The sequence below is a fragment of the Bufo bufo genome, chromosome 9, assembly GCF_905171765.1.
Source record: "Bufo bufo chromosome 9, aBufBuf1.1, whole genome shotgun sequence".
Taxonomy (NCBI): Eukaryota; Metazoa; Chordata; class Amphibia; order Anura; family Bufonidae; genus Bufo; species Bufo bufo.
The window spans coordinates 12,589,889-12,611,193 of NC_053397.1; the positions used below are offsets into that span (position 1 = coordinate 12,589,889).

General features: G+C 49.1%; 1 protein-coding gene across 3 annotated transcripts; it reads left to right on the top strand.

Annotated features, from left to right (window-relative positions):
- The first annotated feature begins 12 nt into the window (after positions 1-12).
- On the top strand, positions 13-20,390 carry XPC (XPC complex subunit, DNA damage recognition and repair factor). 3 transcript variants are annotated; one of them, XM_040408218.1, is made up of 16 exons: positions 13-201; positions 1,407-1,569; positions 2,013-2,122; positions 2,439-2,559; positions 9,132-9,216; positions 9,399-9,556; positions 10,418-10,538; positions 11,779-11,868; positions 11,947-12,825; positions 15,231-15,391; positions 16,188-16,269; positions 16,412-16,546; positions 18,185-18,354; positions 18,697-18,790; positions 18,872-18,961; positions 19,910-20,390. In XM_040408218.1, the coding sequence occupies exons 1-16, from the start codon at positions 117-119 to the stop codon at positions 20,117-20,119; spliced, it is 2,754 nt and encodes a 917-aa protein (XP_040264152.1). In that variant the 5' UTR covers positions 13-116; the 3' UTR covers positions 20,120-20,390. The 3 variants fall into 3 exon arrangements, 2 of the variants coding, with proteins under 2 accessions (XP_040264152.1, XP_040264153.1); XM_040408219.1 differs by having other exon boundaries at positions 30-201; positions 1,410-1,569; XR_005774289.1 differs by lacking the exon at positions 19,910-20,390 and having other exon boundaries at positions 18,185-18,389; positions 18,872-18,890.
- The last annotated feature ends 915 nt before the right edge of the window (positions 20,391-21,305 follow it).

Here is a 21,305-nt window from a genome sequence, read left to right on the forward strand (position 1 = left end):
GAGGTTTAAGCTGCTGTGTCACGTGACTTCCTTTGAGTTTGTGTTATCCAACAGCAGCATGTGTGGCTGAGGAGGAGGCGGCAGTGCGGGAGCAGAGACCCGGGAGACGGGGGAGGATGGGGAAGCGCCGGGGCTCCGTGGACGCCAAGACTGACTGCAAGAAGCCGAGGAAGCAGCCGCGGAAGAGGGCGCCGGCCAGAGGTGGGGAGACAGCCCCTGGAATTACACCACTCCCTGTTTATAATGTTCACTATAAGCACCGCCCTTTATTACTATCTCCTCTTAAAGGGATGTCAATACATCTTAAAGGGGTCCTGCTCCAACAATAAGCAACCCTTCAGGTGTGATGATGCGTTGTCCATAAGGCATCACATGACCTCAGCGGCCAATCGCTGATGCCTGATTTTACGCTGCAGATGACACCGCAGCGATTTGGGGGAAAATCCCTTAAATTGTTAATAAATTGAAACCAAATGTTTTAATCCAGTTTAATATTGCTGCTTGCTGTCAGTGAATGCAAGGATTCTTGTTTGACGTTCAGAGGGTGACAACCTGTCCAGTTCTCACAGCTGAGGGTTTGTTACCATTGCATCCAGACCAGACCATTCTCTGTCAGCTAAACCCGTCAGCAGCGCAAGCGTCTCTCTCCTGCCCTGATAGTTTGTTACAGTGTATCAGTCTGGAGACCAGGCTGTTTAGCCAGCAGGCTGGATGCGACTGTAACAAACACTCAGCTGTGGGAACAATTGGGACCATGTGGGTTTTTGTTTTTGGATGTAAACTAGAATGTTCTAATTCACTGACAGTCAGCAGAGATCTTAATCAACACTTCGGTAATTGCGTGCTTGATCGGGGTCTGTCCCCAGAGATCAGGGGCCCCACATACGAATTATAAATGATACAATTATTTGTTGATTATGGACAAGCCCTTTAAAATCGGAAAATGTCCTCTAAGCACCCAGCTTTTCCGGACTCCTGATCTGTGCTATAAAGCAAGAAAGCTTTGTGACAACCCATATGGCCACCATTCTGGCTCCTACAGGGGTTGTCAGCCACGTTTCCCGGGCTCCTGCTTGTCGGCGATGCAGCAATACTTTACCCTCTGCTAATCCGATTTGCCGTTTCAGATCCCCGGAGAGCCCGGTGGCGGCCATGTTGATTGTCCCAGCGTTCTCCGCCTGCGGTGTTTTCTGTGTGAGCTCCGCGTGCCTGACCTTCTGGAGTCTGGAGAAGCTGAGGATCGGTTGCTTTAATGGTGCATTGGCATCACCCAGCTTTCCCGGGGACCGATCAACTAAGAAATCGATTTTGAACAACTTTTCTTTTCTAGAGGAAATGATACATATTTATATATTTTATAGTTTCCTCCCTCTGATTGTTTGTCTCCACTTTGTGGTTTCCTGCAGCAGGTGGTGGAGAGGACGCGTGCGAAGACAGGAAGGCGCTGAAAAAGGAAAGCCGAGCCGCAGCAGGTGCCGGGGCCAGAAAAAAAGCAGAGAAGACGCCCGGGGGAACCGCTGCGGGGAAGAGAGCTCCTAGAGTCAAGAAGCCTGCCGAGAAGGAGATAGAGTGAGTGCTGCGGACACTGTCATCACCCCCTATGTACAGAAGACAATGCATGCTGCTATGGCAACTGCAGAGCAAACGGGATTTCCAATGTTACAGAGTATCACTCCATTGTTTCCTTTTCCCTTCTCTTCTGATGTATCTATTCAGTAGCCCCTCCCCCATCATCATTCCCAGACACTTTTCTGGTCAATGGCCGCCTTATTCCATTGAATTAGTGTCCACCTACTTCCCTTTTAAATGGAGCCATAACAACTGTATCTATCAGCAAGGAATTAGCAGATAAGTGTATTCACTCGGCTCCTTCGTGACTCCTCCTCTTCGGACTCATTAGCATATACGATGCACTGTGTTGCAGCGCCACCGCCAGCATGTCTTCGGCATCGCTCGTGCTCCGTTGTCCGCAGGTCACAATGTGAGTCTATATCTTATTTCTCTTCGTTCAGGCACTTGTTGAGCTTGGAGTCTCAGTCTGTGATTCCGGATGCAGCGGTTAAAGCGGGAAGCGGCTCGGAGGATGGAGAGGACAGCGACGAGGAGTGGGAGGACGTGGAAGGTAATACTGGGAGCTTAAGGGGGTTGTCCCTTTAAGAAAACACATCCCCTATACTGTGGACAGGGGGAAACGTGTCTGATCGGTGGGGGCCCAACTGCTGGGACCCCCACTGATCAGAAAAACGGGGGCCTGTGCTCCCCCTTTGAATGGAATGGCAGTCACATATGCGCTCTGCAGCTTCATTCAACTCCACGGGGTCGCTGACAATAGCGGAGAGCTTGCGATAATTGGGGCCATACTGGGGGGCACTTGTTTTTCTACAATATAAACGTACACATGTTGTGACTGATCCTCTCTGTCTCTCCTCTTGCAATAGAGCTCAATGCAGCTACACTGGATGCCTTACAAGCCACAACATCCAATGACTCGGGGCTCCCCACTGAGTCCGTAGAGATAGAGATCGAAACGCCAGAAGCAGCCAAAAAAAGGTTAAGAAGGTAAATTCTGCTGTTGAACATTTTTAATAGCCAGTATATCAGTCCAGAGCTGCATTCACAGTTCTGCTGGGAGTTGTTTGTTATAGTCAGACACACCTAAATTTAAACTAAGCTCTGAAGTCTGCAAAATAGTGAGTGCAGCTCTGGAGTATAATGCAGGATGTAACTCAGGATCAGTACAGGATAAGTAATGTATGTACACAGTGACTGCACCAGCAGAATAGTGAGTGCAGCTCTGGAGTATAATGCAGGATGTAACTCAGGATCAGTACAGGATAAGTAATGTATGTACACAGTGACTGCACCAGCAGAATAGCGAGTGCAGCTCTGGAGTATAATACATGATGTAACTCAGGATCAGTACGGGATAAGTAATGTATGTACACAGTGACTGCACCAGCAGAATAGTGAGTGCAGCTCTGGAGTATAATACAGGATGTAACTCAGGATCAGTACAGGATAAGTAATGTATGTACACAGTGACTCCACCAGCAGAATAGTGAGTGCAGCTCTGGAGTATAATACAGGATGTAACTTAATGATTTTCCTATTTCATGACGTAAAGTCATAGTTTTATTAAAGACACGGAGGCGAGTATTGCTTTCTCCTTCTTTACTGAACCACCAATAGCGGCAAAGAGCAAAAAATTTACATATAAGGAACCATAGCAACCAAGGTCCCTCCCCACTGGCCCCTATAATAGGCCTCTCTTCCTCTGTGACTTCCTCTTTCTTTGAACCTCTGGTGCTGACATCCCGAACATCCCAACTGTAACTCCGAACCGAACCGACATCACGAACATCACAACGATGACTCCAAACTTCAACTGGAACAGACAGTCCAACGCCCAGAAGCGTAATCAACTAGCCAACCAGGCTAAACTGTAGAACATATCCTCCGGAAAACACGGCATCCTGTAACGGAAAGACTTCATCCTGGAAAATAAAACAGACCATAGGCCTAGGTGAAACAACATCTCCAGACAGAATGTCCAGACGCCACCTTCGCCACTGGAAAAACAGGTGACAAGTGACCGAACACAATAAGAATTGTAATAAATAACATGAAATACAATGTCAATGCAAGAACATTAGGACAATAAACCTAAAACATAATAACTTCAAAGGTTAATAATACCTAGAGATAATGATACATGACCTCTGTAACAAAAACTGCGAGAAAAACCCCAAGGGAGGGAATAGGGTGGGCAATACTCGCCTCCGTGTCTTTAATAAAACTATGACTTTACGTCATGAAATAGGAAAATCATTAAGTTTTACAGCAAGACACGGAGGCTTCGTATTGCAAGTTCAAAGCCCGTCAATGATTGAAGCAAATAAATTAGGTGGAGGACGGAAATAGAACTCCCTGAAAGTGGTAACATTGGACCAATCAGCCAGGCGCATAACATCCTCTAATCTGGCACCCGACACCGCCAAGGCGGTGGCAGAGGCCCCACGCGCAGAATGGGCCGTGAAGACAGACGTGTCCACACCCGCTAATGACATGACCCATTTAAGCCAGCGTGCTAACGTGGGGCTAGAAACCGGTCCAAAAGGATGACGAATAGAAATGAACAGCTGAGAACTGTTCGGAGACCGATGCGCCAGCGTCCTGGACTCGTATTCTTTAAGACAGGCCACTGGACATAAGATCGGAGAGTCAGGAAAACTGGGGTAGGACACGAAACGTATGTTGGTCTTCGTGCGACGCGAAATGTTGAAAGTAACCCCCTCCGGGGTAAAGGAACGCGCGTCGTGATCAAGAGCCCTCACATCTGAGACCCTCTTGCACGAAATAAGGCAAAATAACGTCAAAAGCTTAGCTGACAATTGCCTAATTGTGAGGTCAGAGTTCCCGGGCCAGGAGGACAAGAAGGTAAGGACCAGGGCCACGTCCCATGTTGTGGAAAAACGAGGACGCGGAGGGCGAGATAAACGAGCCCCCCTTAAAAGGCGAGAAACAGACGGATGTTGGCCAGCCGCGACTCCCTCGAAGCCCGCATGGGTAGAAGAGATAGCGGACCTAAAAAGGTTAATGGTCCGATATGCCTTCCCCGCCTCGAAGAGAGAGGTGAGAAACTCTAGCAGATGGGTTACAGGTGCCGAAACGGGATCCAAGTCCCGTTCCACGCACCAGTTAGCCCAAGTTCTCCAGGCTGCCCGGTACGACTTCCTAGTGCCGGGAGCCCATGCACTGTCCAATAACTGTCGAGTTGCTGCCGAAACTCCCTCGAACGATCCAGGTGTCCGGAGATCCGGCATGCCAGCAGCCGCAGGGAACCGTCGAGTAGAAGGGGATGTTGTAGTCCCAGAGGGTTGTGGAGGAGATCCGATCGGGTCGGAAGAAGTACAGGAATCTCCACTAGAATCCTCAGCAACGACGGGAACCAGACCTGAGACCCCCAGAACGGTACCACAAGAACTAGGTCCGCCTGCTGACGAATCACCTGCAAGAGTGTCCTCGGAATCATCGAGAATGGTGGAAACGCGTACAGGCGGGACACCGACCAATCCTGGAGGAACGCATCCACTGCTAATGCTTCCGGGTCCGGACGCCAGCTGTAAAACCGGGTGAGCTGTCTGTTCAGCCGTGAAGCGAACAGGTCGATAGACATCGGACCCCACAATTCCGAGATAGCTGAGAAGACCCGAGGATCCAATTGCCAATCGCTGCCATCCGATAGGTAGCGCGAGTTCCAATCCGCCTGGACGTTGTTCAGCCCCGGTAGGTACTCCGCCTGGACCATGATGTCTCTGGATAGGCAAAATGTCCAAAAGTCCTTGGCCAGACGAGCCAACGTCGCTGAGCGAGTACCCCCCAAACGGTTGACATACTGGACTGCTGATATATTGTCCATACGTAACTTGATGCAAGCGTTGGCGATCCCGTTGGAAAAACTCCTCACCGCGAAAGATCCTGCCAGGAGCTCCAAAGCATTGATGTGCAGGAGGGACTCCTCCGCTGACCAGGGGCCTCCCGTAGATACACCATTGCAATGGGCGCCCCAACCCTGGAGGCTCGCATCTGATTCTATGGTCATTTCTGGCAGGGAGCCGAAAATCGCCCTGCCGTTCCACGCTTCCAGATTGGCTATCCACCAACTCAATTCCTCTCGGGCCTCCGAATCCAGGACCACCGCGTCCGCAAAGGATGCCCCGGTCCGAAGATGGGCGATCTTCAGACGCTGGAGCGCACGGTAATGTAACGGAGCTGGAAACACCGCCTGGATGGACGAGGCTAACAGACCGATGATGCGAGCCAGATGACGCAATGAGAGATGGGGTATGAGAAGCGCATGTCTCAGTTCTTTGCGGATCGCCCGCAACTTTGCCGTCGGCAGACTGAGGGACTCCGAGAGAGAATCCACCGTGAATCCTAAGAATTCCATCCTCTGAGCCGGGATGAGGCAGGACTTCTCTATGTTGAGGAGGAATCCGAGATCTGAAAGCAAATCCGACGTCCACTGGAGATGTTCCAGTAACCCCACCCTGGATTCGTGCATCAGAAGGATGTCGTCCAGGTAAATGATTAGGCGGACGCCCCGAGTCCTCAACCATGACACGACCGGCCGCAGCAACTTGGTGAAGCACCAAGGAGCTGACGACAGTCCGAATGGCAGACAGGTGAACCTCCAGACCTCGCCGTTCCACCAGAACTGGAGCAGGTCCCTGGAGTGAGTGGCCACTGGGACCGTCAGGTATGCATCCTTCAGGTCCAGCTTTACCATCCAGTCCCCAGGAACTAACAAGTCCCGAAGAAGATGGATCCCCTCCATTTTTGAAATGCCGGTAGCGAACTACCGCATTCAGCGCGCGAAGATTGATGACTGGCCTCATCTGCCCGCCCTTCTTCTGAACGAGAAATATATTGCTGATCACAGTCCCCCGTGCAGGGGACGCTCGTTCTATTGCCCGCTTTTGTCTGAGGGAGCACAGCTCCGCGTCCACCAGAGCGCAATCTGGGTGTGACAGGGGGACCGGCGGGGGGGAGGGAATAAGGTAGGGAGACCCCGTGAGCTCTATGTGAAATCCCCTGACCGTGGACAGCACCCACGGGTCTGAGGTGATGAGACTCCAAGCATGAAAAAAGAGTCGGAGTCTGCCCCCTACACAAGGTACCATAGAATCCCCAAGCTGGGGAAGACTTACCCAAGGGTCTGCGATGGTTGGGGTTGCCCCGGAAGGAGCGAGAACGCCACTGATTTCCTCTGGAGGCGAAGAAGGGAGACGGATTACGTTGTTCTTGGAAAGATGGACGTTGTCCACCGGCACCTCTACTCGATCCTCGGGCCTGGAAACTAGCACGGCCGGACAGGCGGCCCCTAGCACTGCCGGCCCGATGAGAGACCCGTCCCTGAAATACTCTGCGCATCGAACTTTGGGCCTTGTCAAGCGCAGTAAAGGTGCCCACAAAACGGCTCATGTCCTTAATGAAGGACTCGCCGAAAAGGAGGCCCTGGGCTTCCTTTCCCGCCTCAGTGAGCGCCAAATTAGCTAGCTTAGGGTCTATTTTAAATAAAATAGACTTGCGCCTCTCAATCGCCACTGCTGTATTGGCGTTACCGGTAAGGCATATGGCCCTCTGGGTCCAGCCCCGTAATTCCTCGGGGTCTATCAGGGATCCCTCATTCCTGGCTGACTCAGCCATCTCCAAGATCTTGGTCAGTGGACCAAGGACATCTAAGATCTTGTCCTGGCAGCTGCGGAGCGCTGAATCCAGTCCTTTTTTGGAGTTCCAGCCAGTTTTGGCCAGAAATTGAGCCATCTTGGGGTCCACAATTGGGGTCTCGCAGACCTTATTGGGCACCAATGGCCTGGGACACTCAGCTCTGAGTTTGTTGCGTGACTCGCGGGAAAGCGAGTGACGCACCCAGTGTTCCAAATAGGCCCCCACATGAGGGGAGGGGAGCCATTCCGCTGAACGCGGGTGATGTAAAGATTCAGGGTCGAACATAGGTTCACCTGAATCATCTAGTACCGCCACAGAGTGGGTAGCGTTAACAGGGGACACCACATCCTTGGCAGAGGAGGTCGCCGCAGCGGCAGCTGAGGGGCCCTGAACTGGGGGGGTGACCTCCTCCTCTGCCTCATAATCTATATCCGCAAATGCCTCCTCATCTGAAGCTCTGTCGGAGTCAGACAATTCCGGTGATTGCGCTCTCGCGCATTTCCATGTCCGCGCCCGTTCTGCCTGGCGGGAAGAGGCCCTTTTCCGTGATCTAAGCACGGTCTCTGGGGTGGCAAGATGCGCACCAGTCAAAACCTCCTCTGTAATAGGAGGGTCATTGGAGGTAGGCTGCGGAGTGGCAATGGGGTCCTGCACAGGTACATTGGAAGGTGGGACGGACAGGGCCTGAGTAATTGTTTGTGAAAGTATGGATGACATGGAGCCCATGGCTGCCATGATCGCATCCGATACCGAGCGCTGCAGGGCCAGGGCCTGAGCCTCCACCTGAGTGGAGATGGATCCCTCAGGGGGGGAGGGGGGCCTACTGGCAGCATGAGGGGAAGTAGGTACCGACATATCAGCAATCTGGCCTAGCTAAGGTGCAAAACCGTATAAATAAGCAACTCACTGAGCAGGGCAACGATCTATGGGAGAAGCGCTGGACGCTAGCTGGCAGAGGGAGCAGGAGCCGCCGACCGTGCTGAGTGCAGGAAGCGAATGACCGGAAGGGACAGGAGACGCTGAAGCTCCGCCCCCCCATAAGCCCGCGAATCGCGGCCGCCAACCGCAAGATGGCCGCCGAGATCTCGCGGCCCCACTGATCAGGAAGTGCCAGAGACGGCGCGGCAGCCAGCAGGGGCGGAGGACCCGCCCACCGAACACCGGGAACCGCACTAACCAACAGGTAGGACCATCTGGGTCCAAAATAAGTGGGTTGTGGTAGCGAACTCTCCCTGGATAAGGGAGAAGGGAAATGAAAGGGGGAAGACGCGGGGAAGCGGCAATGAAAGCAATCAAGCGCAGTGATAAGCGCAGGGAACCTAAACTATCAGTCCTAGAAATCGGTAAAAAGCATAAAGGAAAGGGAGCGCTGCAAGCAAGCAGGGTTAGTCACCCTGGGTAAACAGCGCAATATACATCAAACATCAATGACACATGCATAGAAGAAGATGTACTTAACTTGGTGGCAGCAGCAAAGAAAGAGGAAGTCACAGAGGAAGAGCGGCCTATTATAGGGGCCAGTGGGGAGGGACCTTGGTTGCTATGGTTCCTTATATGTAAATTTTTTGCTCTTTGCTGCTATTGGTGGTTCAGTAAAGAAGGAGAAAGCAATACGAAGCCTCCGTGTCTTGCTGTAAAACTCAGGATCAGTACAGGATAAGTGATGTATGTACACAGTGACTGCACCAGCAAAATAGTGAGTGCAGCTCTGGAGTATAATACAGGATGTAACTCAGGATCAGTACAGGATAAGTAATGTAATGTATGTACACAGTGACTGCACCAGCAGAATAGTGAGTGCAGCTCTGGAGTATAATACAGGATGTAACTCGGGATCAGTACAGAAATAATGTAGTTTAATTTTATATGCACTGTAATTTTTATTTTTTCTTGTTTTATAGAGAGAAGAGAAAGGCAGAGTTTGCCGCTTATTTACGCCGGATAATGAACCGGTTCAGCAAGGAGTTGCGAGAAGACACGCACAAGGTGAGACATGACTTCTTTTAGTCATTTATCTTTTATCATCCCTCACCCATAAGAGACAGAATTTAAGATTAAATCTTGGAGGGAGGGATGAGGATGAGTCCTACAGAGATGAACAGGATTCTCCTTTCTGCACAAGGTGTGAACCTGGCGCTAACTGCTCTTGTTTTTCCTCTTCACCTCAGGTACATTTGCTCTGCCTTCTTGCCAATGGCTTCTTCCGCAGTGACACGTGTAATTCCCCTGACCTTCAGGCGGTGGCGCTGTCTGTGGTTCCAGTTAAATTTATAAACTATACGGCTGTCCGGGTAGATGTGGTTTACTTGACAAACTTGGTGAAGTGGTAAGATGTCCTCTATAATAGGAATATAATAAATAAATATATACCGTATATACTCGAGTATAAGACGAGTTTTTTGGCACATATTTTTGTGCTCAAAAAGCCCCCTCGTCTTATACTCGAGTCTAGGTCTGTATTATGGCAACTTACATTGCCATAATACAGACCATGACATGGTGGGGGCCGGAGAAGCTGTTACTTACCTTTACAGCTGCTCCGGTCAGCTCCCAGCACGTCCGCACGGCACCTCTGTTAAGCTCCCAGTGTAAATCTCGCGAGACACGCGGGCCGCGAGATTTACACCGGCAGTAAGTACCGGCCCCTGCACAGCCCCCCCTCCCTGGCCAAGTATGAAGTAAGGAGGGGGAAAACAAAAAAATAAAAATAAACAACCTGATAAATATAAAAAAAATTAAAATAAATAAATAAATGCCCAGTTGATGGGAGTCTGACTCCCTGTATTTAATGCAGAGTGTGTGTGTATATAATGCACACACTTTGCATTAAATACAGGGAGTCAGAGTCAGACTCCCATCAATCTGAGTCACCCTCTTGCAGATGTGTGTATATAATGTAGAGTGTGTGCATTATATACACATACACTCTGCATTATAGCTGCATTTCCCACCCTAGTCTTATACTCGAGTCAATAATTTTTCCCATTTTTTGGGGGTAAAATTAGGGGCCTCGGCTTATATTCGGGTCGGCTTATACTCGAGTATATACGGTATATATAATTTTATTTTTTATTTTTTTTGGGAACTACAGTATATAAAGGATTTAACGACGTTCCCAGTGTCAGATCTGGAATAGTGAGATGATGCAACATGTCCCATATTTATTTACTTTTCTTCCTTTTTCTAGGTTCAAGTCAACATTTACCTTGAATCCGGAAATGTCTCTTGATGATCGAGAACCAATATCAGCCAGGCTGGAGCGGAGATTTGGGGCGTACGGAGTGAGGGATGCAGAAGAGATGGTCCATGTAAGATGACGCATCACATCTAAAAAACCTAAATGCAGGCTCTGTAAAGATGTCCCCCGATTGCTCATGAACATAATGAGGAGGCCAGGTGCTGGGACCTCTATGATCAGCTGCAGGGTCGGTCCCACATGTCTATGTTAAAGAGGTTCTCCGGGATTTACAATGAGATCAGCGGGTCTGACTCCCAGCACTGATCAGCTGTACAAAGAGGCCACGGTGCCCCATGAGCGCTTAGGCCTCTCCCTAGGCCAGTGATGGCTAACCTCCGGCACTCCAGCTGCGGTGAAATTACTACTCCCAGCTTGCTCCATTTCTATGGAGTTCTGAGAACAGCCAAGCAAGTGCGCATCTTGGGAGTTGTAGTTTTACCACAGCTGGAGTGCCGGAGGTTAACCATTGCAGCCCTAGACTGTGACGTCACGTTCATCACTGACATGGCCTAGGGCGCAGCTCATCTCCTTTCAAGGGAATGGGGCTGAGCTGCAATACCAAGCACAGCCACCATACAATGCGTGGCGCTGTGCTTGGTAAGCTGCAAAGAGGTGCTGCAGCCTCCTCCAACTGCTAATTGGCCGGGGTGTTTGGAGTCGGACCCCACTGAACTAATATTGATGACCTATCCTAAGGATAGCTCATCAATATGTAAATCCCAGAGAAGTCCCTTTTAAAGGGGTTGTCCGGCTTCAGAGCTGAATCCGGACATATCCCCGTTTTCACCCAGGCAGCCCCCCTCCCTTGCCCTGCCGGACGGAGGCTTCCACCTGGCAGTGTGTTCGGTCGCGTCACCTTCTCTGATGTGTGGCCTTTAGCGCTGCCCTAGCCGTTTTACAGGCTAGGGCAGTGCTAAAGCCCGCTCATCAGTTCCGGTGACTTTACCGGGCTCACTGCTGGGCGGAAAACTCCGCCTGGCAGCCCTATGGAGAGCCTGGTTCGTCACCAGAACTCCAGAAAATGCCTTTGCCCTGCGCGATTTAGCATAGGACAAAGGAGAGCATCGGAGCATGAACTGCCCCGATGCTCAAGTCAGGGGGGCTGCATGAGTGAAAATGGGGGTATGTCCGGGTTCAGCTCTGAAGCCGGACAACCCCTTTAAGTCAGTGGGCTACCACTCCACCCATTATATTCAGTAAGTGCCCTGAAAGCTCTTAAAGGAAGGATCAGGTCCTAGGACGGCCTCCTGCTACCAGATGCATAGACGGTGCTTCTGGTGCTGATTGTTGATCTTTCCCTGTATTTCCAGCTTTTCTTGATTCTGCTTCGAGCCTTGCAACTTCTGAGCCGCCTGGTGCTCTCCCTGCAGCCGATTCCTCTAAAGGAGCTGCCCGCCAAGGTAATGAATGTAATCCTCTCTTACTTGATGGTTGACATAAGGAAGGCTTGAGCTCAACTGCATCTCTCTACCTTCTAGATGGCAAGAAGCCCAAGAGAGAAGTCCTCGAAGAAGTCTAATAAAACAGCCCGATCCCGAAAATCCCCTAAAGGAAAATCCAAAGGGGAACCGAAGCTGAAGCAAGTGAAAGTAGAGACCATTTCCTTGGACAGCTCTGAGGATGAAGATGAGAAACCTTCAGATATCATGCCTAAGAAAAAAGTCCGTAAGGACAAGAAGGACAAGTCGGGGGAGGTTTCCGAAGATACTAAGGTTAAAGCAAGTCCAAAAAATCAACGCCGGAGGAAAGTGGCCTCCAAATTGTCCTACAAGGAGGAGAGTGACAGCCAGGAGGGTAGTAGCGGATCTGACTATTCCTACGCGACCAGCGAGGACAGCGACTTCTCCGACTGCGACTTGTCAATTGAAAAAAAAGTTAAAGGATCTTCTTTTGTAAAGGCGAATAGCAGGAGGTCGGGGGAGGGCACATCAAAGAGTCCAGGACACCCCAAAGCAAAGAGCTCGCCCAAAGATGACAACCCGCAAATTAAGAGGAGAGGCAAGATCATTTCCACAGATGACGAGGAGGAGGTGGGGGGGAGTGCCGCACCACCACCCCCCAGTGGTAGCGATCAATGGGTGGAGGTTTATTTGGAGAAAGAACAGAAGTGGGTGTGTGTGGACTGTGTGGACGGAGCGGTTAACCAGCCGCCGCGGTGTGTCAAGGCGGCCACCAAACCGGTCACTTACATCGTGGGGATCGACAACAATGGGCATCTTAAAGACGTGACGCGAAGATACGATGCAGAATGGATGACCAGTACTCGCAAACGGCGCATCGACGCAGAATGGTGGGAAGAGACTCTGATGCTTTATAAAAACCACAACACCACACGGGAGGAAAAGGAAGATGCAGAGGTATGGAGCGTGGATCCTAAGGTGGAAGGGCAAGGCCTGTCATCACACCTGTTACATATGCAATGCAATAAGCCTGCAGTGCCGGAGGAACACCCAGGGGCATTATGGGTACTAACAGTAAAGTAACATATGTACACAGTGACTGCACCAGCAGAATAGTGAGTGCAGCTCTGGAGAATAATACAGGATGTAACTCAGGATCAGTACAGGATAAGTAATGTATGTACACAGTGACTGCACCAGCAGAATAGTGAGTGCAGCTCTGGAGAATAATACAGGATGTAACTCAGGATCAGTACAGGATAAGTAATGTATGTACACAGGGACTGCACCAGCAGAATAGTGAGTGCAGCTCTGGAGTATAATACAGGATGTAACTCGGGATCAGTACAGGATAAGTAATGTACAGGGAGTGCAGAATTATTAGGCAAGTTGTATTTTTGAGGATTAATTTTATTATTGAACAACAACCATGTTCTCAATGAACCCAAAAAACTAATTAATATCAAAGCTGAATATTTTTGGAAGTAGTTTTTAGTTTGTTTTTAGTTTTAGCTATTTTAGGGGGATATCTGTGTGTGCAGGTGACTATTACTGTGCATAATTATTAGGCAACTTAACAAAAAACAAATATATACCCATTTCAATTATTTTTACCAGTGAAACCAATATAACATCTCAACATTCACAAATATACATTTCTGACATTCAAAAACAAAACAAAAACAAATCAGTGACCAATATAGCCACCTTTCTTTGCAAGGACACTCAAAAGCCTGCCATCCATGGATTCTCTCAGTGTTTTGATCTGTTCACCATCAACATTGCGTGCAGCAGCAACCACAGCCTCCCAGACACTGTTCAGAGAGGTGTACTGTTTTCCCTCCTTGTAAATCTCACATTTGATGATGGACCACAGGTTCTCAATGGGGTTCAGATCAGGTGAACAAGGAGGCCATGTCATTAGATTTTCTTCTTTTATACCCTTTCTTGCCAGCCACGCTGTGGAGTACTTGGACGCGTGTGATGGAGCATTGTCCTGCATGAAAATCATGTTTTTCTTGAAGGATGCAGACTTCTTCCTGTACCACTGCTTGAAGAAGGTGTCTTCCAGAAACTGGCAGTAGGACTGGGAGTTGAGCTTGACTCCATCCTCAACCCGAAAAGGCCCCACAAGCTCATCTTTGATGATACCAGCCCAAACCAGTACTCCACCTCCACCTTGCTGGCGTCTGAGTCGGACTGGAGCTCTCTGCCCTTTACCAATCCAGCCACGGGCCCATCCATCTGGCCCATCAAGACTCACTCTCATTTCATCAGTCCATAAAACCTTAGAAAAATCAGTCTTGAGATATTTCTTGGCCCAGTCTTGACGTTTCAGCTTGTGTGTCTTGTTCAGTGGTGGTCGTCTTTCAGCCTTTCTTACCTTGGCCATGTCTCTGAGTATTGCACACCTTGTGCTTTTGGGCACTCCAGTGATGTTGCAGCTCTGAAATATGGCCAAACTGGTGGCAAGGGGCATCTTGGCAGCTGCATGCTTGACTTTTCTCAGTTCATGGGCAGTTATTTTGCGCCTTGGTTTTTCCACACGCTTCTTGCGACCCTGTTGACTATTTTGAATGAAACGCTTGATTGTTCGATGATCACGCTTCAGAAGCTTTGCAATTTTAAGAGTGCTGCATCCCTCTGCAAGATATCTCACTATTTTTGACTTTTCTGAGCCTGTCAAGTCCTTCTTTTGACCCATTTTGCCAAAGGAAAGGAAGTTGCCTAATAATTATGCACACCTAATATAGGGTGTTGATGTCATTAGACCACACCCCTTCTCATTACAGAGATGCACATCACCTAATATGCTTAATTGGTAGTAGGCTTTCGAGCCTATACAGCTTGGAGTAAGACAACATGCATAAAGAGGATGATGTGGTCAAAATACTCATTTGCCTAATAATTCTGCACGCAGTGTATGTACACAGTGACTCCACCAGCAGAATAGTGAGTGCAGCTCTGGAGTATAATACAGGATGTAACTCAGAATCAGTACAGGATAAGTGATGTATGTACACAGTGACTGCACCAGCAGAATAGTGAGTGCAGCTCTGGAGTATAATACAGGATGTAACTCAGGATCAGTACAGGATAAGTAATGTAATGTATGTACACAGTGACTCCACCAGCAGAATAGTGAGTGCAGCTCTGGAGTATAATGCAGGATGTAACTCAGGATCAGTACAGGATAAGTAATGTCTGTACACAGTGACTGCACCAGCAGAATAGTGAGTGCAGCTCTGGAGAATAATACAGGATGTAACTCGGGGGTGGGATTTATAACTGTAGTTATAGTCTTCTAGTTTGAACACAATAAACTGATGTTTTGCTCCAAATCCCTGATTTTGTGTCTGTAGTTTGAATCTAAGCTCTTGGACCAGCCCCTGCCAACCTCGGTCACAGAGTATAAGAACCATCCTCTCTATGCTCTAAAGAGACATCTGCTCAAGTATGAAGCCATCTACCCAGATTCTGCAGCCATCCTTGGTTACTGTAGAGGAGAAGAGGTTTATTCCAGGTAATGACGCTATGGTCACCCTGATGAACATATATCAGTAATAAACATTTTTGTATTTTCTGGTGTCATACTTTACCTTTTGGGATTGCACCTCATCTCTGGCCATAGATGGACATTGTGTAACACTGGTTAAAGATCCTTGCAATGTAGCATCAGAACAAGGAGTCGTCTCACTTCAGCAAATAGCATTTATCATGTAGAGAAAGTTAATACAAGGCACTTCCTAATGTATTGCGATTTTCCATATTGCCTCCTTGATTAATTTTTTCCATCGCATTATACGCGGCTAGTTTCCAAGGGTTATGACCACCTTGCAAGACGGTAGCGGTGGTTGTGCTTGAACACAATAGGAAAAGGTGCTGGCCTCTCTGGCGGCCGGCACGAATGGAGCGCATATAGGCACGCACGCGCAGCAGCTCTGGCTATAATGTGATCATAAAAATGAATCCAGCCAGCAAAGGAGGCAATATGGAGAATCACAATACATTAGGAAGTGCCTTGTATTAACCTCTTCTACATGATAAATGCCATTTGCTGTCCTTTTCGCCAAATCAGAACCTGAGATTCAAGTCGGGCATGTCTGCACAGTGAGAAGGATTTTTGAAGAAGGGTGAAACGCGACCATTAGGGCCTTCACAAGGGAACAGGAGGCATAATAAGAAACCCTATGAGAGCCAATATGGCTAGCAATTGTCAGCCCTGTCCCAGAAGTGTCCGCCGCGCACACAGCTGAGATTACAGGATGTTGGGGTTCCGGTGCTGAACTTATAATCACGACCTCTAATTGTCTCCACAGGTCTTGTGTCCACACCTTGCATTCCATAGACACTTGGTTAAAGGAGGCCCGCGTGGTGCGGCTCGGGGAGGTGCCTTACAAGGTGATGGAATGGGCCGACAACTTCTCACTGTGCACGGAAAATGACATCTGTGCTGGAGTCAGACTGTGAATGGAGATGGAACTTTTAGAGGACACGCGCTGGTAACGTTACTTTTGTCACATCCAATCTGTTTCATGCACAGATGGTGAAAGGGCAGTCTAACCGAGCGAGGAAAGCCCGCCTGGCAGATCCAGAGAAGAGGGACAGCAATGACCTTGCTCTGTTTGGCCTGTGGCAGACTGAGGAATATCAGCCGCCCATAGCAGTGGACGGAAAGGTGAGAGCAGATGCGTCCGTGCCTGACGCTTAGAAATTACATTTAAAGGGGTGATCTCATGTTATGAAGTGATAGTATTTTGTTAGGTTAGGCCAGTGTTTCCCAACCAGTGTGCCTCCAGCTGTTGCAAAACTACAACTCCCAGCATGCCCAGACAGCCTTTGCGGTGTGCGGGCATGCTGGGAGTTGTAGTTTTGCAACAGCTGGAGGCACACTGGTTGGGAAACACTGGGTTAGGCCACCTGCACACTGGTACAGGTGAACGCACATACGATCCGCACAAATTTCCGTATTCTGCAGCGCATGCAGGTGGCCTTATACCACCACTTTATGACCCGAGGGGGTCTAGTGTCTGCGCCCCAGCAATTCTTGCAGTGAACGTGCATCGTCCCTTCCAAAGTGGTCCCTGCTGTCTGGTTGTGCAGGAAATTAATGTCGGCCCCAATTGCTGAGGGGACACCATTCACTTTCCTGCACATCGCGTGGCGAGGACGCATTTGATAATCTGGTCGCACAAATCCAGAATATAAAGAAAAGCAATACCGGCAACATTTACACAGATCATTTTTAGGACTTTGCTATGATCCAGGGTGACTGACGTCAGGTCCCATCAATGGAGCAATAAAGGAATTTTGAAAATATATATAGTCTGTCCACAGACACAGCTTGCATTACTGCCTGACATCCCCTTTAAGTCCCTAAGCCCCCCCCCCCCCCCTCCCCTAGATAGACCTGTACAGGGAAACTTACTTAGGCTACTTTCACACTAGCGTTCGGGGCTCCGCTTGTGAGCTCCGTTTAAAGGGGCTCACAAGCGGCCCCGAACGCATCCGTCCAGCCCTAATGCATTCTGAGTGGAGGCGGATCCACTGAGAATGCATCAGTCTGCCAGCGCTCAGCCTCCGCTCCGCTCAGCGAGTGGACACCTGAATGCTGCTTGCAGCGTTCGGGTGTCCGCCTGGCCGTGCGGAGGCAAGCGGATCCGTCCAGACTTACAATGTAAGTCAATGGGGACGGATCCGTTTGAAGATGACACCATATGGCTCAATCTTCAAACAGATCCGCCCCCATTGACTTTCAATGTAAAGTCTGAACGGATCCGCTCAGGCTACTTTCACACTTAGAAATTTTTCTAAGTTATAATGCAGACGGATCCGTTCTGAACGGATGCAAACTTCTGCATTATACGAGCGGATCCGTCTGATCAAACATCAGACGGACTCGCTCCGAACGCTAGTGTGAAAGTAGCCTTACCTGGACCTGCTGAAATCCAACATGGCTGTTTCTTCTTTCCCCTGGAATCTGCCATCAGTGGAGAGTTGGGACACGACCTTACACAGGTGACCGCCCTACCAAAATTGGAAAGTTAGGCTGACCTTCATCTAATGCAGGGATTTCCAACCTGCAGCCCTCCAGCTGTTGCAAAACTACAACTCCCAGCATGCCTGGACAGCCTACAGCAGAGCATGGCGGGAGTTGTAGTTTTTCAGCAGCTGTCGGGCCGCAGGTTGGGCATCCCTGATCTAATGTGTATGGCTAGCTTTAGGGTCACTATTTCCAGGAGCACAAAGCTGTGGTGTCCCCGTCTTTAGAGCTTATGGTCCGTGATCTTTACTAGATCCTTTGCTTGTTCTGCAGGTTCCTCGCAACGAGTTTGGCAACGTGTACCTGTTTAAACCTAACATGCTGCCCATCGGCTGCTGCCATTTGCAAGTTTCAAACCTGAACCGCGTGGCCAGGAAGCTGGACATCGACTGTGCCCCGGCCATCACCGGCTTTGACTTCCACTGCGGCTTCTCGCATCCTGTGTAAGGCTGATGCGCCCTCTGATATAACATTTGGGGTTTGTACCTGACTTATCCATCTAGTCTGCAAACCCCCAAAAACTGGAGCCCTCTGGGTTTATTTTCTGCAAGATATCTGCTTGCTGTCAGTGTGTGGATAAAGTCGTATCCAGAGACTGAAAAAACACCCTGGTCATGTCAAACTGACCATTCACTCAGATGACTTATTACAATATATCAATGATGAGCACAGTGGTGGGTTTTTGCATTCATTGACAGCAAGCAGAGATCTTGAAAAGGTGAGAAAATGAATGAGGTATGCTGAAAGGGAAGATTTTTCTAATCCCACCCCCTTCCCCCTTGCAGGACCGATGGTTATATTGTATGTGAGGAATATAAAGACGTCCTGCTGGCTGCCTGGGAGAATGAACAGGTGGAGATGGAGCGCAAGCAGAAAGAGGTAAACCCCTGCCCCAGTGCCTACACTAGACCTCATGGACTGGCCTATAACCAGTACTCACTCCAATCTCTGGTGCCGTAGAAACGGGAAAAACGGGTCCTGGCCAACTGGAAACTGCTGGTGAAGGGTCTTCTGATCAGAGAGAGACTGAAAGCTCGATATGGACAGAAGGTAAGCAGCGATGATACCAGACATCGGTGTGCCCCCTACATACACGGCAGTCGTGCCCTCGGCTGTGCCCCCTACATACACGGCAGTCCTGCCCTCCGCTGTGCCCCCACACAGCTTTAGGCCCCTTTCACACGAGCGAGTTTTCCGCGCGGGTGCAATGCGTGACGTGAACGCATAGCGCCTGCACTGAATCCTGACCCATTAATTTCAATGGGTCTGTGTACATGAGCGTTTTTTTGACGCACCAGTTCTGTGTTGTGTGAAAAACGCAGCATGTTCTATATTCTGCGTTTTTCACGCAGCCCTGGCCCCATAAAAGTGAAAAACACATTGCATCCGGAAATGAGTGCAGGCGCGATGCGTTTTTCACTGATGGTTGCGAACAGATTTTTATAATGCACATGAAAAACGCATTGCACCCGCGTGGAAAAAAATGAACGCAATCGCAGACAAAACTGACGGAACTTGCTTGCAAAATGGTGCGAGTTTCACTGAACGCATCCGGACCTGATCCGTCACGCTCGTGTGAAAGAGGCCTTAAAGGGGTCTTCACACAAAAATATTATACCATTCTCAAACCAGTATCTGGATCTGAATACTTTGGTAACTGCAAGTAATTAAAAAATTTAGTAGAGCCAGTTAGCTACTCAATCAAAACTTATCTGTATAGCGCCACCTGCTGTTTGCTTTTTTCTAATTTCTCTGTCTACCTCACTGAGGTGGACGCACATGCTCAGTTCCATATTTTAGGACATGTTGCATATTGTACCCATTGTGTACCTAAACCTGTAGCTATACCCTATATTATCCACTGTGTGCGACCGTCTGTATGAAGTCTGCCCCCGGCTCACCAGACCGCTGATGAATGGCTGGCTGGTTACCTTGGCTCAGTTCAGTTTTCATCCTGTGTTGTGTGTTGTTTTTTTTTACTTTGTATTATTCCTGCAGGACTCCGAATATTTTTCCGCTGCAGCCACAGAGGGGGGACTCTCGTCAGATGAGGAGAAACCAGCAACAGAGACCCCAGCTCTGGACACTGCTGTATCCTGGCCCCAGAACCGTAAAACCGAGGAGCAGCAGGGAGGGAAAGCAAAACGGAAAACGAAGAGGGAGAAAAGAGGAGAAGAAAATCACTTATTCCCATTCGAAAAGCTGTAAAAAGTCTAATGAGCACCTACAAGAACCACAAGTCTCAGCATTCAATCTGTGACTGACCTTAAGAGGACTCCAGACAAAATACTGTGCTGCCGAGTGAAGGGCTGGAACATGACTTCATAGAGTTAGGTCTCATGCACACGAATATATGCCACCCGTTCCATGCATTGGGGACCACAAATTGCAGTCCCCAACGCACGGGCACTGTCCCTGTGGCTGGTGCAGATCCATTCAACTTGAACGGGTCCGTAATCCATCTGCACCACACAAAAAATAGAGTAAGTTCTATATTTTATTTTTTGCAGTGCGGAGGCACGGACAGAAAACCAGTTCCGCACCGCCCCTTCCGGATTGCAGACCCGTTCAAGTGAATAGATCTGCATCCGGTGCACAAACGGCTGGTGCCCGTATATTGCGGACCCGGCCGGCACATGTTAGTGTGCATGAGCCCTTAGAGCACATGTCTCACCCCCTGCACACAACGTTTGCTTTAGGGTTCGTTCACATGCAAATTGCGGAAAGGAACAAGAGGCCTGTTTATAGAAATGCCTATCCTTAGAATAGGACAGGACTCATAATTTTTGCAGGGCCACGGAACGGAGCAACTGATGCGGACAGCACACAGAGTGCTGTCCGCATCTTTTGTGGACCCATTGAAATGAATGGGTCCATAAACAGAACGCAAAATGCGTTTGTGTGAACGAGCCCTTATCCCGAAGGTTTCTTTAGAAACTGTACATTAGTGTTCAAGGACTAATTAAGAATTTAGTGATAGAAACGTTTATAAGAAAAAAAAATGTAAAAATTGTCTCCAGTCCTAAAAATAAATGTGATTTTGATAAAGACTTAAATATTTTACAGAAGAGAAAAGCCAAGGTTGTCAAAAGTGCGTTTATTTCTCCACATCCAGTGAGAAGCTTCAAGTGTTGGGTGATTTCATGTGCTCGGACATTGCCACCCTGTCTAATCCACGTCCACGCAGAGAGAGGCTTCTTTATGCAGGGCTCAGTCCCATGACCGTACTGTCTGTACAAACATCCAGATAGTCCACAGCTAACAGTCCCACGCCGGACTAACAGGCCTTCACTTAATAATCTGTCACTTGGTGGATTCACATTGGCGCCTGAACCGTCAGTGCCGCGCCCCCCCCCTTCCAACTGCTCCAAAACCACAGCTTCCAGCATATTGA

Bases quoted from the DNA above. Each gene is read 5' to 3' on its own strand.
- XPC (XM_040408218.1), top strand. From the start codon at position 117: ATGGGGAAGCGCCGGGGCTCCGTGGACGCCAAGACTGACTGCAAGAAG. The intron at 9,217-9,398 runs GTGAGACATGAC...TCTTCACCTCAG, and splicing joins TGCGAGAAGACACGCACAAG to GTACATTTGCTCTGCCTTCT. The intron at 10,539-11,778 runs GTAAGATGACGC...CTGTATTTCCAG, and splicing joins ATGCAGAAGAGATGGTCCAT to CTTTTCTTGATTCTGCTTCG.